The sequence below is a fragment of the Oxyura jamaicensis genome, chromosome 1 (genome assembly GCF_011077185.1).
Source record: "Oxyura jamaicensis isolate SHBP4307 breed ruddy duck chromosome 1, BPBGC_Ojam_1.0, whole genome shotgun sequence".
In the NCBI taxonomy this organism is placed as follows: domain Eukaryota; kingdom Metazoa; phylum Chordata; class Aves; order Anseriformes; family Anatidae; genus Oxyura; species Oxyura jamaicensis.
Window position 1 is genome coordinate 92,522,830 of NC_048893.1, and position 20,391 is coordinate 92,543,220.

The following is a 20,391-nucleotide window of genomic DNA, read 5'->3' on the forward strand; positions in this document are numbered from 1 at the left end:
TCCTTTTCCCTTTCCTTTTCCCTTTCCTTTTCCCTTTCCTTTTCCCTTTCCTTTTCCCTTTCCTTTTCCCTTTCCTTTTCCCTTTCCTTTTCCCTTTCCTTTTCCCTTTCCTTTCCTTGGAACCACTTAGATATTGCAGTCTTTTTTTAAATTATTTTTATTTTTAACTTAAACTGTGGTATTGTAATGTGAATGAGCATTGAAGCAGTAGGCTTATTTGAAAATAATAGAAATTAGGCAAAATGCTGATTACAAAAAATTAGTCTCTCCTCCTACTGGTGTTGCTTTATGATTGTTTTCTACTAATTTTGGTCCTCAAATATTTCCTTCCATCCACTTACAGTGAAACATTCAACCTTATGTCTGCTTGCAGACTTCATTTTGAAATTGTTTTGGCTGTGCAGTGCTTTTCTAGAGAGGGAAATTGCCATCGGAAGCAGCCTTGGAAAAGGCTACAGAATCTTTTCTATACCTTATCTGTGAGAAAGTTTTCTTTGTAAGAAAAGCTAAAGAAAATAGAAGATGGAGAAAAAGGGAAGGAGAACCTGCTGTATCCTTGTCCATATATTTCAGATGTGAGGCTAAAATTGATTGGTTTTGCATGGTGATAGCTGCTGTTACAACTTTCTTAAACACAGTTGAACGTTAGCCATACATGATGAAATCTCTATTCTTAGACATTACTCATGGCTCCAAATTTTAGGAGAAAGATTTGTTTTTTTATAAAACACTTTCCTTTACTGCTAGCTGAACCCTAACTCCCATCCTGACAGTTGTGCTGCAGATGTGGCACAACATCTGTGGATGGAGACGTAAAAGATGGAGAAAAGACTTTGTAAGAAGAATGAGATAAACTCCTAATCTTAAGGAGACTTCAGAGAGTGCATAGAGAGGGGGGAAGGAGGGATTTTTCAATATAAAATGCAAATCCAGGATTGGTAATGTGATCTTCTGATACTTTCAACAGAGTAGAAAGAATTAGTACCAGCAGTTTCAGTTCTCTAAGAAGTCATGCCTCTGTGCAACTAGGTTTTGTTTCAGAGCTGCCAGTAGTGCGGATATACAAAGATTGATAGGTACAAATCGTCCTAAAAAGCCTAGAATTTCCTGTCCCTGACTCCTAGGCAGCTGGATGTTTCTTCTGGCAACTTTCAGGTAGTTATTTCCACCCCTGTGGATTCAAAGGGAAGAAACTGTAGGACGTGCAGGAACTGCACCACTTGTCCAGTGCTCATTACAAGAGCCGGCTCTGGAGAGCACTGCTCCTTCTTCCCCTCGCTGTTCTATCAAGTGTCATCTTGGCTTCTGAACTCCAGGAGTGGCCACCTGTACAACTGTGTGAGACAAAATGAATATTGAATTGATCATGCTGCCGCCAGGCTCTGCAGTAGAAGATTTAGATCTTCTGCCTGGGAGAAGCTGAGAACTGTGGCTGCGGATATGGCAGAGCAAAAGGAGGGTGCCCAGGCTTTGCTCAGCTGGGACTGTTGGTAGCTATTAAATCAGTCTGTGAGTATTACAGGCTTAAGTTACACTGTCCATTGGGATTAATGAGGCTAGCTAGTTGTTGTGAGTGTACTTGAAGCCACTTGTGTCCATATGTTAAACCCAGTGTTTGGTGTAACCAAGAGAAGCAGTGGGGAAAGAACAGAGCATTCCTTAACAGTGCATCCTAACATAGAAGCAAAGCTCTCCTTGTTAGGAAGGAGGCAGTAGAAAGTGAACTCGACTTGTATCTACTTGTATCTGAAAGTGACTGTTGCCAGTCAGTGCAAATCTTTGTCCCTGTTTGTAGCTGAGCCATCTGTCCCTGAACACGGTGGCTCATAATCCCTTTCCCAGGTTGCATGGAGCGGCAGCGGAACTTGTAACAGCCCTGGTGCAAGCTTCCTGCTCTTACCGGGCTGGCCACACGTTGCACAGATAGCAGCACTTTGTCAGTACAGAAGGCAGTCCAAACGCAAGTTCATACGCAGTTAATTCACAGGAATTCATGGGATGGGAAAAAGCCAAACCTAAGGGTTGTGCATGCCATTTTCTTGGCACCAGGTGGGGATCCAAGTGCTTAATCAGCTTGGATCTAGGGGGCTGGGTTTCTAACTGTGGAAAGATGTCTTAATCTTGCTTCATGATGTCAGCACAGCAGACCACAGCATTAGTGACATTCATGTTAGTGGAAGATCATTTCAGATTAGTTATGCTCCAATACGGCATTTTGCTAATGCATTTTGACAGTACCTTCAAAATAAACAGCTATACTTGCCTATCGTAATCACTTGCCCTATACATCTAGTCTGACATAGAGCACTGGCAGCCAGGAGAGGAGCAAGAAAAAATGTATAAATGCTTTACTGACTTATATGGACACCAAGATTTCTATCGACTGCAGAGCATGTTTATAGATGGTTTTCCATTTACTGTTACAGGGTTTCTATTTTACTCCTGCTATCTGCATTCATCTGGCTGAGGAACAGAGCCACTTCTGTAGGAGAAAACCTGCATATGTTATGCTTATGAAATGAGAGTTCATAAGCCTACAGAACCATGGGTTTGCAGAAAAGTACAGTTTATGTAGTTTCTTCTAATAGTCTGTTGGTATCCCTAGCTGAATCCTCGAGCAGGCTCTGCAGCATCTCCACATGAGAAGCGGGTTGCCTCAGGAGCTGGCTCCTGCAGTGGCACCCACAGCATCCCAGCACAGGGCTGGGAGTTCCAGCAGTGGCCAGGAAGGTCAGATATGATCAAAGCAACCTGCAAAGCCTTTTTGTCAGCTGTAGGTTTTGATCCATCGATCCTGGGTTCTCAGAAATGTGCATGGTTAGTCATGGGTGTGGGGTGTGTAAGCAGGTACTGAGTCAGTAAGGGAAACTTTAACCCATTCTCCTCTTCTGTGTCAGCTTGGGAGGACAACAGAGATTCTTAGGAGCTCATTTGTCTCTGGGATTTTACTATCTTGTTGGTTGGTTGGAAAAAAAAATCATTTGAAGAGCCCATGTGCACTTCAGTATTTTTTTTTTGTGTGTGTGTGTGCATAGGAAGGCAATGCTGTTGTGTTCATTGTATCTGTCTTGATGTGGTTGTGATTTAAGAATCAGGATCTGGAAGGGGAATTTCTTGTCCAGTGCCCAGCGGTGTCTACTGGTGGATGTTCAACTGGCAATTTTTGGAAATGTAAGTCTTGGGGATGAAAAACCCACAATATTGTATATGCTGGAAACCAGTTGTCAAAATGGAAGTGATATTCATAATCAGATTTTTCTGTCATAACCGTATTGTTCAAGATCAGTCTTTCTTTACCTGGTTGTTTTCATTGGAGAAATTAGCTAGTCTGCTCATGTTCAGCAGCATAATCCTTGGTGGTGTTGGAAATACATCATACACCCCACATTAAATGGTGCTGGGGTTGGGCATCCCATAGCATCATTTATTGCAGGAAGGACTGCAGGGGGCTGTGCTCAGGGGTCTTGATGCCTTTGTAAGCCCCTCTGGCTGTGTCCTGAACCCCAGGCTTGGCAAGGAAAAGTTTGAGAAGCAGGGCAGGGCGCAGGTCTATTGCTCTGTGGCATGGAGGGTGGTGGAAGAAATAAGAAATAAGAATAGAGGACTTAGGGGTGCTTTTCTTTTAGCTTTGCCAAAAGCAATCTGAAAGTAATAGTATTTCAGTTATCTGAATGGAGTTGTATAACAAGATTTTTTCGGTTTGCAAGGAAACATATTTTGTGTCCAGTCCCACATGATATTTTTTTGGTTCTTTGTGCTATTTTGTACTGTTTGGCTGTAAGCTTAGAGAATGCAGAGTGCTTTCTTCCAGGTGATTTTTTTATTCTTTAAAATAATATAAATACATACTTTTTGAATGTGCGACTTAAGCAAGAAAGAAGAATGCACTCTTCACTCTCTTGAGAATTGCTCTACTTTCTGTGGCTGTAACATGTTTTAATTTTTGCACATACTAAAAGGGTTGTAAGGTTATTAGATGGTAAAATATAGTCCTTTCACTACTTTTACAACCAGATCAAAATATGTCTGTGCTTGAATATATTGGATATTGTTCATAGGGCTGATTGAACTACTGCTCTATTAATATTCAACAATTTCCTGTGTTTTATATACATGACTGTGATGGTATATCACATATAATCAAGACAGCAATGGACTGCCCTGACCTAGAAAGCTCCAGTTTTGGTTCAATATCCTAGCATATAATTTACTTTGATAACAGAAGTGTCATCAGGTTTTATGGCCTGGTTCGATCAAAAGTAAAAGAGATCTCATAGAAGCAGAACTCTGAGTTTGGCTAAGCAAATGTAACCAGACATAAACTGACTTCCCTATTTCCAATACGAAGCTGAAAAATCATTTCAGTTTAACTGCAGACTGTGTGGCTCAAGATTCCCAGTCAAATCCATGGGATTGTAGTGAGAGTAGGTGCAAATATTTCTAGAAGGCTGAGCTGTCAGCAGGAAAACACCACAACCCTTCTTCTCCATTACCTGGGGGACTGATGGATGCAGGATTTTGTGTCTCCTGGTGGATTTGCCTAAATGTTTTTGTCTTCTGAGGGATTCATATGTCCTTTCAGCCTCCTTGATTCCTGCTTTTGAATTGTTCAAGCAAGAAGTTGAAAAAATAAATTGTGCTGTAGTTAAATCCTTTGACAATGATGATTTCTTCTTATCTTTATACTTTCTTCAGTCAAAAACTCATATGACATCTAGACAGCAAGAGCTTTTGTATAAAGCAGTGCAGAATCATGAAATGTATTTTAATGCTGTTCCGTAGTTCTTTTCCCCATAGCATGCAGTGGTGCCAACCTGCTGCTAGTGTTGAGCTTCAGTAGAATTGAAAACTGTTACTTAAACAGGTGGTGTTTTATTCTAGCACACAGTAGCACTTGCTGGAGTAAATAGCTACAGAATGCAAGACTGAAAATTTAATTCCCTTTTCCTTCTGTTTAATTTTCGACATTGCAATGTGAGTGCTGTTGAGGAATATTGAGTTCATGTTGCTTTTACCATGGTTAAGGCTTCCCCACTACAGGGAGAGATCTGGTTCTGCAGCAATACATCAGATAGTTTGTTTTCTAAACATCTGAGTTCCTAACCCCTTGTATTCACATAGGTATCAGGTGAGCAAATAAAAATAAAAAATAGAAATAAAAATGCTGAACTGTGTTTGTTTTTTTTTTTCCATTTACATTTAATTGGGTTTTTGTTCAGCAGATAATTGCTTATTCTGCAAAGCTAGACATTTTTTAATACATGCATAGAAAATGCATATTGAGTAATTAAGAGTTCTTTAAAACGGCAAAATACCAAGGAAGTCCAGATAAAAGCTAAAGCATACAGTATATAAATATTGCACTTGAGTGGTTAGACAGTTTTGCTAAAGCCTTGGGCTTTTCCTTTCAGCTGTGAGAAGAAGATTGTCAGGGCACAGATGTCCCCAGAGGCCATAACTGGTTAATTTTCAGAGTTTCTTCTGGAAGGATGAAATTGCAGTCACTGAAAAAGGCACATGAAGAAGAGAGGTTGTTGTGAAGATGATGAAGCCGTAATGTCTTGTTTTTCTGGTTAAAGCCTTACATTAGTAATCACTGAAACCTCCCTTTGTGCCCATTCTGTGTCCTAGTAAATGTGGTAAAATACAGCAGATAATGTGTTGTTTGGTTGTAGTTATATGCCTAATGGCTTTAATAAAATCATTTATTTTTTTTTTTCCATTACCAGGGCTTTTTAAATCTTTGTTGTTATGTAAATATCTAACAATTTGAGCAATGTTGACTGCGCAGAGATATTTGAAAGCTGGTAATTGTGAGTTATGTCTACATTAGCAGGTACTGTGGCCCAGTAGGAACAGATCTGTAAAGATAAGCAGTTGATATATATATATATATATATATATATATATATATGCACACACATACACAAATACCGTACCCATTTTGCTAGTTTTTGCTCCAGATTGTCTCTAGTCTGGTCATGTAGAATGCATGTAGCACCTTCCAGTTGACCTATTCACATGCTCTAGAGACGAGAGTGTAAAACAAATAACGACATGAAGGAACAACTGGGATTTTGCTTTAAAAATGCTTTCCAAATCTTGAACTAAAATGCTTATGTAGATGCACCCATTAAGTGACATTAACAGCGTTACCAGCAAAGCAAGGGCAATTTCTTACATGCTGTTACAAATTACAAGTACATTTTGATACACTAAATTGCATCCCAAACTTATGTCAGCAAGTAATAACAGCAACTTAAACCACAGGAAATTTTTCATACAGCTTTCAGCTCCTGCTATTGATGCACCATTTCTCTTCTTAAGAGCTTGCCTTTCCCAGCTCCACCTCTCCATGAATTCAAGCAGCAATGTGTCAATGGCTGGCAGTGAAACTAACAGTAAGAAATTCAGTAGCTGTCATTGAATGAGGTGTAGACACATGATTTTAATATTTGGTCTCCTGTTAATCTGAGTGCTTAAAAATGCCTTTATTATATATTTATATATTTTGGTGTGTGTATGTTATGGAAGAGCTCTATGCCATCTCCAGCGCTTGCTTCCTAACCCTTACAACTTGTACGTGACTAGCTGTGTCTTGTTCGCAGTGGTTGAATTCAGAAATTGCTTAAAATTGGGGAAACAGTGCACTATTTACGGGTGCCTCTGCAAACTGGAGATAAACTGAAAGAACTAACTCTGAGGTATAAGAAAACAAGATTAGGCCAAAAACAAATGTATATATATTCTAACCATGGTCCCTTAATCAAATCTCTTAATTATTTTTACCATCAGCTCACCTACTTCTCAGGGTTGTACAATCAGTTTTCTCTTTTTGTGTACATGTACTGCTTGTGACAGGTACCAGATTAACAGCTCCCAAAGCCCAAGTCCTCTGTTTCATCAACAAAGCAGGTTTGGTGAGGGCATACGACACACAAGCATCCCCCACACTGCTCAATCAATATGCCTCAACCCTGACCTGAAAGAGTATCTCTAAGGGAAAAGATATTTGTTAGATTTCTTTTCCAATTAATTTGACAGCTCTGCTGAGACTACTAACAAAAGTACTAATTCATGCTAATTGCAGTAGTGGACTTGTGTCATCTGGGAGCTCTTCTTAACATCACACAACCCACCAGACAGTATTGTGATTAGGAGGTGTCAGTGGAAGAAAGGATTCAGAGCCTATTTGGCGTTAATATCCTCACCTGTAAAATAGGGACAGTGTTGTTCCCCCACATGTGTTAGCAAAGGTGGAAGGCTTCAAAAGAACATTCAGCCTTGGAAAATGCAAATTCATCTTCCCTCCATCCCAGAGAGAAAATGCAGACTTTTTGTACTACTGAGTTACCTGATTTGGCTCAAGATATATGTATTGCCATGAACAACTGGACAGGAATGTCAGAGAAATGTATTGAGACCAAGATTTAGCAAAAAAACATTGGCTATTCTATATGTAGGACAGTAATAAGGAGGATTATCATAATTAATCTTTGTTAAAAACAAATAAGAGGTTCTATTGAACCTTTTGCTCTGGGACTGTGAAATGATAACCTAGGCTTTAGTGATGAGAGTAAAAAAAAAAAAAAAAAAAAAAAAGGAGGGAGGACAAATGAGTGGCCATTATCTACCTTTCTCTTGCACTTTCATATGGTACTACCATTAGATGCAAGGTGGCCGAAGAATAAGACTTTGGGTTAGATGTATTTTGTTTGGCAATTCATTTATTATTTATTTATATAAACGTTCTTATGACTAACCTATTAACCCGGCCCAGACTGGGCTCAAAGCAATTATACAAACATCGCTAAGTAAAGCAGTCAAAGTTGGTTTTCTCTTACTACCTAAATCAAATCTGGGAGGATTACTGGGCACTGTCTTGATTTTAATTCTCTGACAAGTGCAATGTGTGTGCAGTGCCCACCAATTCCACCGAGCTGGAAAGGAAACATCTTCCCAAGAGCTTGTGCCCTTTGTGGCACAGGGGGCCTGTATTTTGTACGCTGACGTTAAGAAATGTTCCTTGTTTGAAGCTGTTGGGATCCTACAACTCCTTTGTCTTGGAGGAGTCCATAGTGTAATTTTAGTTCAAGGAAAAAGTATCTCATGACTTTCTATCCTTGCCAAATGGTCGTTTAAAACTCTCAGATTTCTTTGTGTGTGTGTGTGTTTCTACAACCTCCTCTTTCCCTTCCCCCATTGAAACTGATGGTGGGTATTTTTTCTGGTATTTCTTTAATTTACTTTTTTTGGGGGAAATGCTTCTTAATTAGGAAGTTATTTTTCATCTCTGTGTGGATTAAATTAACTTCTAAAGAAACAGAACATGGGATTTCTTTGTTTGACAAAATGACAGTTTAATATATCTCAGCATGTCCAGGCTCTGCTTCAGGAAAACATCTTGTTTAGGGAAAGTGAAAGACACTGCTTATAAACATGGGTTTATTAAATTCCCTGTTTAAATACTTGCTCAAGTGATTCACTAAGTATGGGTGGAATTAAGGTAGAACTTTGTTTATTTGCTTTAAATTCTGAATCAAGGCTGTGGTTCTCAGTGTTTTCCTGTTAATGAAAGATTTCTTTTTCTCCAAAAAAAAAAAAAAAAAAAAAAAAAAAGCCTGTGAATGAGCTGAAATGCCTTATGCATTTTAGAGCAAGATATTTGCGTACCCACAACCAAGTACATCTGTACTGTAATGCTGCATTTAAGACCGACTGTCTTTGTCGTTGCACTTCTAACAATACTGCTGGTAGCAATCATGGCCGTAATGCACTTCATAAAAAGAGATGCAGAAGCCTGCAAGGCATAACATGAAACTATTACAGACTGCAGTTGAAAGGTGCAGTGTTATTCCCTTAGGATAGAGCTATCTCTTATGTACATATAATTAATATGTCTGCCAGTAACAGTTATTAAACAAAGAACAGGAATTGTTTCTGCTGAATGACTTGACCTGGGAGTAAAGCCAATTTAAAAAGCATCTGATTAAAATACATTAAGGTCACAGATCACTATAAAATATGAAGTGGGTAGGAAAAAGCAGAAATTTACTCATGAGTAAGATTAAATACTACTGAATATGTTTTTTTGTACTGGCAGCAGCTTTCAGGTGCAAAAAAAAAGAAAGTGCTCATTCCAGAGATTATTTTTCTAGAGGCATTGCACGGCATTGCAGTGCCACACTGCAATGCACATGCACAGGGAGAGGGACTGGAGCAGTAGGAAATAGAGAAGAGAGCATTTCCTGAACCCTCGGGTTGTGGACCTCTTGTTGTCGGAGAAGGTCTAGTGATAGGAAAGGAACTGTGTTGGTCTTGTTAATTGTTGATCTCTTCTAGTTGTGGATAGCTGAAGTAGTTTTTCACATCTGCCAACAGCTTTGGCTGTGATTCCTGTATTTTCCCGTCAACAGATGCAAGTGTACATGATCCATGTTTCCTTCTGCAGTGGTCTTCCCCCCTGAAGATCAGTTAGAGTAATAAATAGCTGCATTTTTCCAGAGCTATTGCAAAGCTAATAATGGAAGTAGTGGTGGTAAATCAGTTTAATATTTAAAATGCAACTCTTAATTTTCTGTCTGCATTTTCAGAGTAAAATGTGTCTCGTGCACAGAAAATACAATATGGAACTTTATTGATTTGCTGATAACACAACAAAAATGGCTGGGTTGCTTCTTCTGGTGGCCAGTTTTTTAATTATTTCAGGTATTATGTATAGCATGGAGAAGACTGCAGCGAAGATGGTGCCTGTTACGTCTTGGTGAAAGAATAATTGTAAGCTTTTATTTCCCCAACAAGCAGAATGGCCGGCACAGAGTTTATACCAGCACCACAGCCCAACACATCCCTCTTCCTCTTCCTTCTCCTCCTCCTCAGCAAGTACAGGGAGTGGTTGATGTACAACGGAACAGTGACATTCAGGTCTCTGCCTCTGTTCCTACTGTAAGGTGTAGTACTTGGCTCTGAGGCTTGCTCCATGAAGTGGTATCATACTGTTTATTCAGATCCAATGACAAAGAGCTTGTCTTAAGTCCAATGGAAATAAGAACTCAGAATATTCTGTAGTTTTTAGAAGCCTGTCTGGGTTATGTAGCTGTGCAAGAAGATACCTAGAGGACCAGAAAGAGAAAAGATGTGCACCTATGTAATGTCATAGATTAAGCGGCTTTTCATGTGCTAATGAACAGTGAGAGCTGCTGAAGATTGTTTCCCTGCTCTGAGTGATTTTGCAGGAAACCTACATTATAATGCAGTGTTTCCTGCTGAGCAGGGTGCTGTAATGAGCAAGGGAGGAGAAAATGAGACATTTTTGGTGTAGTGAATGTGTGATAGAAACTGATGATGGGATGAGTCAAGGCAGAATTTTACCTTCATTTCCTACTCCTCATATATCTGAGCCAGAACTATAGCACATCTACATGGTGTTATTTTTAATATAGGGCATGAACGACACATATGGCTGGATATAATTTGTGACGGAAGTGTGAAATGAGCAGTTGTGAAGTCTTCTTCATTTAAAGTTAATCATGGTTTTCATCTTTTTGTTGTTTACCAGAGGTATAAACAAGTGCAGGAAGGGGAAGAGATGACTTGCCCAAGGAAAACAAAACTGTTTTAGGATTTTTATAAGGTTAATCTATGCTGCTGGTTATGTCATCCGTTTTCACAAGCTGACAGCTGTGTCACATCTCATTTTGCTTGCACACAGGTGTATGGGTGTGAAGGTGCTTTACCTTCCCTTACGTGCCAAGTGCTGTGGTTCAGTGCCACAGTGGCATTTTGCCCTCGGGCTGTCTTCTCAAACAGCAGGGGAACTCTGATCACTTGGTAGCCACAGCCATATCCACCTCCAGCGTGCTGCATGGCCTAGGCCTTGCCCCGAAGTCTGGCACCTCCATTCCCAGAACAAGGAGTGAAGAGAGGCCCGGTGGCACAGGTAGCAAGGGATGGCTGCAGTGCTCTTGTGCCCACCAAGGGGCCCTGCCAGAGCCAGTGTAGTGGTCTGAATGCTGAAATGCCCCTGATGGCTTTAGTTTTTAATTTCAAGTTAATTCAAATTGAAGCCAATCTTTTAACCCTTAATTAGGAATGTGTTTTCCTCTCGAAGTCAAACACATCGGGCAGAGGCAAAGCTTACCTGGCCGTTGAAAAGACGGTCTCATTTCTTTTAGCAGTAACTACCAGAGATTGCTACATACATTTATTTTTCTTTCATTGAAGTAACTTTCCCCACTTTCTAAGACACTCATCAACTTTAGCTTAAGGGAACTCATTTTTACACATTAACACAGATAACTGCAGCCTTGAAACTCTTACCAGCAGGCAGCTTCAACGATGTCAGTGTGGCTCTCACTCATGCAGAAGGGACTGAAGTCAGACCGAATACAATTTTAAATTACTTCTGATTGGAGTTAGTGCAGGAGGTACCAGTGCCAACAGGTATCAGGTATCTGACTTGAGGAGATCTTCTTAAGAAGCAAAACCAAACAGCCTTGCTGTATGGTGTACATCACATATTATAGAAACCCTCAAATTTTCTCTTACTCCCTTTTGGTGTCTTGAGAGGTTTCTGTTCCTGGCCTATTGCTCATCTTTGCTCTCATGTCTTCCCCCTCCACCGGACTGCTTTGGAAGTTAGTTCTCACCAGCAACAGCTGCAGGCGGTGGGGAGACTCCTTGCTCTCCTCCACACCACCCAGCTTTGGCAGTGAAAGACCCTGGGGATAATTTCTCACCACCACCTGCTCTGAACCCTTCTGAGGAAGGGAGAAGGCACTGGGGCCACAGCAGTGGTGGCAGCACCAGGGTCTAGAGTCAGCTGCAAGCAGCTCTTCTGCTAGCCCTGTGTCCACACTACTACTACCAAGAATTTGGATGGCTTTGAATGCTTGACGTGAAAAACACACAAATATAGGCTCGTGGTCCCCTCTCCCTCCCCCCCAACCCCCCTTTTTTCTTTTAAAACACTAACCTATTACTACAAGGAGTAGTAATTAAGCAACCAAAGAAATGGATAGCCTCATTTTTGTCTCCCACTTGAAAACAACATGGAAGTGAGGGAAAGAAAAATTCCTTGGCTTCTAAAAGAAAACATTAAGGAAAATCAAGCACTTCTCACAACTGGTTCCCATGCTGAAATTACAGATTGAGTGAAGACTAGTGCTAGTACTTTTATTTTCAGCTTGACTGAAATTGAAGCTCTTCACCTCAAAAAGCCAAACTTTCTTCTGTTAGTTCATGTAATCCAGTTTTCCTGACATAAAGAGGAATCCTTTTGAATTAAGACTCTGTCTCTTTTCTCTTATATACCAGAAATAAGAAATTATTAGGAAAATAATTGTAAATACATTGAGATGGCTTCTTATTGGCACACCCCCATTCCAGGCTTCAATTTCAAGTATAATTGCTTTTTTTTTTTTTTTTTTTTTTTTTTTTTCCTCCTGTGGGCTGTGGTGCTGAATAATCTTAAATAGGTCTGACAGACAGAGACAGCAAGCACAAGACAGCCCAAGGGGAAACTCTGAGGCTGGGATGCTCTCGATGGGACGTGCAGGGATGGCAGGGTTCCAGCAGCGCCTCCCCCCGACTCGACTACTTGCTCAGTGGCAACAACCTGAAACAGGGACCTCTCTGTCCCTCTGAAAGAGAAAAAGGCTGATCTGGCTCAAGCAGAATGCCTCCGGCATTCTCCTGCTCCACATCCTGCTCCCCATACAACCACCAACTTTTCTAAAGGTGGTCTGCAGGTTTTCATCTGAGGCACTTCTTAATGGAGCAATTTGATTCCTTCCTTTCTCATCCTCACCCCACAAAATAAGTCTACTGCTTGTGCAAGCTTGTTTACTGATGTTTAATTCATTACCATATTAAAATGGTGGTGGTAGGCGCTTTGAATGTGTCCCAAATAAGCAATCTTACTGTAGTTGCATTCCATGAATGAATGCTCAGGTGTTAACAATGCTATGAATAAATTATGCTTCATAAGCAGTTGAAATTGGGTCTTGTAGGAAGACCAAGCACATGACAAAGGTTCAGTTTTATGTTATTAGTCTTTTTCTAATCTTTATGTTGAGATAGTATATACAATTATTAGAAAAAAAAAATAAGATTTATGATGTATGTACTCATAAATACATCTTTCCCATGAGTTTAAAAATGTCCCTTCAAGCTAAGTAGATATAGTTAAGTGTTTAATAACTGGTGTTGAGTTACCATAGGAAGTTTTGATGAGCATGCTGTGTGAATGTATACATAGAGGCAGCATGATGCTTGTTTTTTATGTCCTTTCTCGGTGAGTGGTGCTGGTACGGACGGGGTTGACATCGCTTCTTTTCTTTGGGTCAGGAACAGTCGTTCCATGCCACAAGACAATAAAATAATCGGAAGCTCCTCTGTCAGTAGGAGGGAGAACAGAGACTTGCTCTAGGTGTGACCTGCTTGTCATGGGGCAATAGCTGGGAGGGGATGAGATCTGAGGACTGCTACAGCAACAAAACCCCAGAAGCCAACTCTGTTTTCTGCTGTATTTTCTCCTAGCAGAGGTGTTTAAGAGGGGTCAAGGTTTCCTTTATTCTCCTCAAGTTAAGCAAACAAAAGTCTCCAAAGACCCTTGCAGCGTCAGAGGAGATGGAAACAAAAACAGCCCTGACTGAAGGAGGGCAGGCTGTGCCGGATCCTACAGATTGGTGTTAGGCTCTGTGAGCTCTGCTATGAGGTCTGCTTTCACCAATTGCCTGGTGGCACCACGCATCAGAGGCTGAACCCGGGGATTATTTCATTAGGGCTTTCAGGAGAGATCGTGAAGCAGGAGATGTCTTTCTCAGCTGTTTCAGTAGTGTGGCAGTAGGAGGTAGCAGCTGCAGCCAGGCAGCATCTATTTGCAAGGACTGGGAAGTGCTGAAGGCTGGCTGAGATTAGCACTTCCTTGTGAAACATTTCATACTTCTCAAGCTGGGCTCAGTGACATGCAAGGAGATTTTTTCTTTATTAAGATGTATCAGAACAGGACGTGTGGCTGTACTGGGTTTTGATTTCCCTTCAGCGTGTTTCATTTGGGTGTTTGGCACCGGGAAATAATGAACAAGTTAGCTTAGCCCAGAAATTCAGTTAGGATTTAGTTATGGATGGTGATGTGGAAGCTGAATGGCCATTTTAACACTGTAGCTTCTCTCTCTCCTCCATCCCTTACAAAGGTGTTGGGGTTCTTATTCTGGCATTTTTTTCACCTCAAACTACTCATCTGAGCTCTTTTTTTTCCTTCTCTTTGGGCAATAAATGAATGAATGCAATCCTGCATACTACATTTATCATTCAGCTCATGTTCATAAGCAAAAATGAACAAGGTGTGCCTGCTTAGCTTCATGTTAAGATCATAAACCTTTGGCTTCAAATTAACATTTAAATCAGTGACAGGTCCAGGGCCATTTTATTCAAGCTTGACTGTCTGGGCTCCAGACACAAAAAGCAGTTTTCCTAGCATGCTAGTGCATTAGGCAATGTTTCCTGTGGAAGAGAAGCGTAGCAAAAGGTGAACACGTTTTCAGATGTGTTCCCTTTCGTTATGTTGTCCGTTTGTGTACTGCTGTTGTAGCTGTGGGTAAAAAACAAGCGGGTGACCAGTGTAAGCAGAGCAACTGTACTGGGTAAATGCTGTTCGGAGAAGAACGCATGCCTTGGAGAGAAACCACAGCTGAACAGTAAAGGCTGAGTGGTGTTATCTGGTTTGGGTTTAATATATTTCTTTTGATTTTCAGATGGTGAGATCATCTTAGCGGAAAGAAGTCAACCATGTTATTTGACTACATGGGTTTTTCATAAAAAGCTATTTACTTGATTGTTCATTTCTGTAACTTATTTCAAAGGCTGTTTTCATCTGATGCAAATGTGGGAATGAATCAGTCTGAAATGCAACAGGAGCCAAAACAGAGGATGTGTGCAAATGTTAATGAAACATCACTACCAGGGCTTTGTCAAAAGCAGCTTTTGTGGGTTCAAGCTCCATCCTTAGAGGACTGGGTAATGCAAAAAGCATCCTCATAGTATAGACCATGGAAGTTCCCAATAGTCAATCAGGATCAGAAGCAGCTCTTTGAGTTTGATGCATAGTCCTTCAGAAATTGAATACATTTTATACTGTTCAGGTTATTTTCTTCCTTTAGGCTGGCTTAGTCATGCCGAACTGAATAGACATAGGTTATAATTAGCGTCCCCTTGTCGGCAAGCCTTGGCAACAGGGAGAGGATAAAGTTAGTTTCTTATGCAGGACAGGGCCCATGTTTTAGTAAACTCACCAGAAGAGAAGAAGGAGAAAAAAAAAAAAAAGTAAAGTTCTCATAATCCAATACAGAAAATGTTTCTTGGTGGTGCAATATACTGTTTTGTTATACAGGCAAAATTAAATACAGATCTAAGTTGGTTTGTGAAGAGCTTCATTCTACTAAGAGGTTTTATTTCTATCAGCTTTATCATTATGAGAAAACTCTGGGTTTTAGACCATAAACACCCCCCAAAATGTGTTCTACATATGGATAGATTCCATAGATTCCAGGATAATAACCAGATCACCTGTTAAAATGGAGGTCATGTCCATGGAATTTAGAACTCCACTCTTGTCATTTTGCAGCTTGTCGACCTGGGTTCTACAAAGCCTCTGCTGGCAACGTGAAGTGTGCTAAGTGTCCACCTCACAGCTCTACCTACGAAGATGCGTCTCTGAACTGCAGGTGTGAAAAGAATTACTTTCGCTCTGAGAAAGACCCTCCATCCATGGCTTGCACCAGTGAGTAGCATCATTGTGCTCGGGGCTGTCATTCTTGCTCCTGTATCTGAGCAGCTTGCTTGCTTCCTCTCATGTTCCATTGCAGTCAGCCATCCACTGCCTCCCATGTTTTCTTATGTGTTGGACAGGCTACCAAAGATTCTTGAGCTAGGTTTATGTCTTTTTCTTTTCACTTTCTCTTTGTTATTCTCTGTCAGACCACAGAAGGAGAGCTGGGACTTTAAAACTGTTAACAATATCTTCAGCAAAATCCAAGTGCAATTACCAGTAGCTGTGCTGCACAACTCTAGTAAAGCAGCCCTTAGTCCTGAATTGTTCCCTGGGAATAACACTTGTGTATACTAAAACACGGTCCTTGACAGACTAGGTCTGTAGTCCAGTGATATTTTACAAGTCTCTCTACAGGAATGACTAGAGGAGTTTGGTTACTTATGGTACTTGCTTTTGTATGTTTGCGTCCTTGTTACCCCCATCTTAGCACACTACAGAAAAACCCATGCCTTTGCTTTCCTTTTGTAGGACCACCCTCTGCTCCAAGAAATGTTATCTCTAACATCAATGAAACGTCTGTTATCCTGGACTGGAGCTGGCCCCTTGACACGGGAGGTCGGAAAGATGTAACTTTCAACATCATTTGCAAAAAATGCGGAGGAAGCAGCAAGCTATGTGAGCCGTGTAGTGACAACGTGCGATTCTTACCGGGTCAGACTGGCCTCACCAACACCACGGTGACAGTAGTGGACCTTTTGGCACATACTAATTACACTTTTGAGATTGATGCAGTCAATGGGGTATCTGACTTGAGTACACTTTCCAGACAATTTGCTGCTGTCAGCATCACGACTAATCAGGCTGGTGAGTCTCCTTCTGATTACTGTTTCTTTGTGCAAAACTACTGAGACGTATGTACTTTTGTCTCCGTTCGCTGCTTTACAGGAGTTACTCTGAATGCTTATGTGCTAGGGTAACTAATTGACTTGAATATGCTAGTAAAAGTAAAAGCAGAAACAAACCCAGCATGTGTTGCTGTCAAAGGACCTGGCAGCATGGCTGTTATGATTAACTCCCAGTCCCCAGTTAATAGTCTCTAATAGCAGACTTGTACGATCCCATAGCCAGAATGTGTTTTATTAATAAAACCAGATTTTATTAAAACACTCATTTCAATAATCTCCAACATAAATTACTGTAGTAATCTTAGTGATTAATTTTGATTAAATAGAATGAAAAAATGCTTTGATATTAGTCACATCAAAAGCTAACATTAAATTAGGTTTAAAATGTTGCTTTTTTTTTTTTTTTTTCCTTTGCAAGTTTTCTCAGCAATTCTGATTCATTGCCAACATGATTGGGGTGTGGAGCTGCATACTGAATTAGGTCCTGGGCTCGTGGTTGATAGTGTGCAAAAGGACTGCTCTGCTTCGGTGGAGGCTTATTAAAGTCATCGAGACCCTGCACAAGCACAGCAGTCTGCACAGACTGTTGGATCAGAGCTTTTGTTGCTGCTGCACTATTCTACCATTTGCTTCTCCTTTGACAAGGTTTCATTTATCTGAAAGATGTGGAGAATCTAGACTCTTCTCTAGCATTTGTTTAGGTACCAAGACTGGAGCCATGTTTGCCAGTAAAGAGAGAGACTAAATGCTGAAATTGCAGTAGTCCTACTCCCGCTGTTCACCATCAGGAAGCTTTGTGCTAAAAGCATGTGTGTATGAGATAAGTCTGCTTCCACCTCCTCCCATCCCACACCACATCCCTAAAATACCTACACTTCTGTCTTCCTCAAAGCACAAACCAAGTTAACATCATTCTAAGTAGACATTCTCCCAGCAAGCTATGTTATCACAATGTTTTTTGCCATGGAGGCTATGTCTCTTCTCCTGAGATCACAGATCTGCTCTAGTGGGAGGCATAAAGATGTGAGAACAGAAGGTTTTCTGACAGCAGTCAGTAAATTTCCAAATGCTCTGGAGAACTGTCTAACTGTGCAGTAGGCACATAGAGGCGAATCTACCCAATTGAACTGTCTTCTCGTAATCTCTTTCTCATCTAGACATTGACTTCAGCTCTGAAGCATGCATTTTATGTCCATTCCAAATAATTTGCTACTGTTATTTTGGGGGGATATTTGTGTCAGTGCCTTGAGCAGCCTTTGTTTAGTTGCTCTCTTTTCTTCTGTTTTCTGTATCAGAGATATTGCGTTTCAGTCTGTTCATCATTGTAGCAGATAGAAATCACCTGGGGACACTCCATTAAATGAACTCTCTAGGATCAGTGAAAGGTATTTCTCTGCAAAGGTCTTCTGCTTTGCAATGCTCTTCCCTAGGGCCCAGAGCTGGCTGCCTTTGTACTACAAAGCAAGGTAGATTTTGATTTTGTTTTGGAATGTATGACTCCTGTGACATGGTTGTCAGGGTCAGTGCCTTTCTGGCAACAGTAATTTTGTTTAATGCAACCTACAGACTGCTTAAGCAATTTGTTTGGTTTCTACTTGTATGTATTTTTGCCTCAAGTACTTTTAGGTGATGTAGGTTGTTAGAAGTTTAATTGTGTTGTCTCTTGATCATGCTGATTGATTTACTTTGTTAGATTTCCACTAGAAATTATGTAAGTTGCTAAAATTAGACCTTAAATACCCATATAAGTCATCTTTCTAAGTGTAATTAAAAGAACACAATTTCTCTAGCATTCCCTTCCTGGTTAGATCATAAAAGGGGCACACCTGAGGCATATTTTCGGTTCATGTCATACATAAACAACTGGGGGGGGGAGGGGGGGAGAGAAAGTCTGAACATCTTAGATTGTGTTGTAATTTAACAATTAACTGTGGGGGCATTTAAAAAAAAAAAAAAAAAAAAAAAAAAGATGTAAAGCACTGTTGATCTGGAAGAAACTAGAAGACTCAAAAGCCAGTCATGACTTCAGGGCTGTTATTTGTACTGTCTGGCTAGAGGTACTTTTCCTTCAAGGAGAGAAGTACCTACCAGTTGGATAAAACTTTGGTTAAATGGCTATGCTGTGCTGGACCCAAGAAAGGAGAAGGGGCATATTGTTTTGGGAGCTATGTGGATGGGATATCACGCATGGTGGTGCAGCTCAATATGGCCAGACAGGTCCTGGGGACAGAGCCAATGGCAAGCCCAGGGAGGTAAAGGTGTTAATCAGCAGGCTGTGATTTTGCAGAGAGGATTGAAGTACAGAAGGTCCGTAACTCTTCTCTAGGATCTCCTGAATCTAGGCTCTTTATCTTCTGTCAGCCATGATTTGAGAGCCCTGTGCCCTTGCAATGGCCTTGATGAAGTTACAGTTTTAGTCCTGGAGATTCAGTATCCATATTCTTCTTTCACCTGCTGTCAGGGTCCATCCCAGCTTAGTGAAAACTGTTCTGCAGAACATCTTCACACTCATAAAACACTCTCATCTGAGTGTATGAGTTTCCAAGAGCCACAGGCAGACCTGGAGAATGGTTTATATTTTCTAATGACAAAAATTAGATGTTTATGGCAGTTCTCTTGGAGGTAAAAATCATACATTGTGCGTCTTTACTTCAGACAAGCTCTGTTCAAGAGACACATCAGCTGTATTATTTTGCTGTGTCTCTGAGTTGCAAAGTCCGACTGAAAAGTGATCAAACCTTTCTCTCTGTGCTTCCCAACGTACAAGTGGATGTTTCCTCCTACACATCCATCACCAGCTTAATAGATCAGAATATACATAATAATAATTTTCTGTAATATGGCAATTGGGAGATCTGCCAGTGTGTGTTAAAATAAATTCAGCTGATATGTTAACAAGTCAGTCAGCTTTCACAGCAGCTCCATTTTTAAATGTAAACACATCATATACACACATGCATGCACATATTTGTAATTTGCATATGCTTGCAGATACACCCTTTAAATATTGCTGATAAAATCACTGATGCCTACGCAGTGCTTCTGAGCTCTAGAATTTGTAGCTAAAAGCCATAGCAAGGTGTTAGTAGAGAGTTTTCAAACCTGATGTGGAAGTAAAGGAAAGGTGTTCTTTGTTATCGGTGGTGAGGTTTAAAATATTCAGACTCTGATTCTGCTGGCATTGAAAATTCAAGAAAGTTAATACATTTTATGCTCTAAAACTGGTGTAAAAGCAAGATCTAGTCGCCTGCACTGAGGGAAATTCAGAATCATTTTGGGAAATGGATTGGGCTTTTTTCTTCTTTCTGTCTGTCATAATTTTTACCACACTTTGTTTTCCTTTCCTTCCAGTAAAGGTGAATAAATGAGCAGACATGTCTGAAAAAAAAAAAAAAAAAAAGTATATTGCAAAATATGGCTACACAGACAGATATGACACTGCAATATTTCTAATCCTGTTAAGTCTTTCTGTCCTTGGAGCTGTAATAAGAGAAAGGGCACACATTTCTATTTAATTTAGCTTGTTGATCATCCTCTTTGATTTCACTGTAACACATGCCTTCAGTTGCTGCTTGATAAGGCATTTTCCAAATTATACTGAAGCACTCTGAGGCTCTCACCTCACATCAGTATGTCGCACCACACAGATGTTATCTCCTAATAATACTAATCAACCCCATTTAGAAAGGGTCACTGACTGCTACAGGAGGTTGT

At 40.5% G+C, this 20,391-nt stretch overlaps 1 protein-coding gene across 2 annotated transcripts in view; it reads left to right on the plus strand.

The window, feature by feature from the left end:
- EPHA3 (EPH receptor A3) overlaps positions 1 to 20,391 on the plus strand; it is a 223,914-nt gene that overhangs the window by 130,529 nt on the left and 72,994 nt on the right. For both annotated transcript variants that reach the window (XM_035315180.1, XM_035315181.1), the window contains exons 4-5: positions 15,626 to 15,781; positions 16,301 to 16,636. In XM_035315180.1, the coding sequence (XP_035171071.1) occupies positions 15,626 to 15,781; positions 16,301 to 16,636 (492 nt within the window). The remainder of the gene's footprint in view (positions 1 to 15,625; positions 15,782 to 16,300; positions 16,637 to 20,391) is intronic.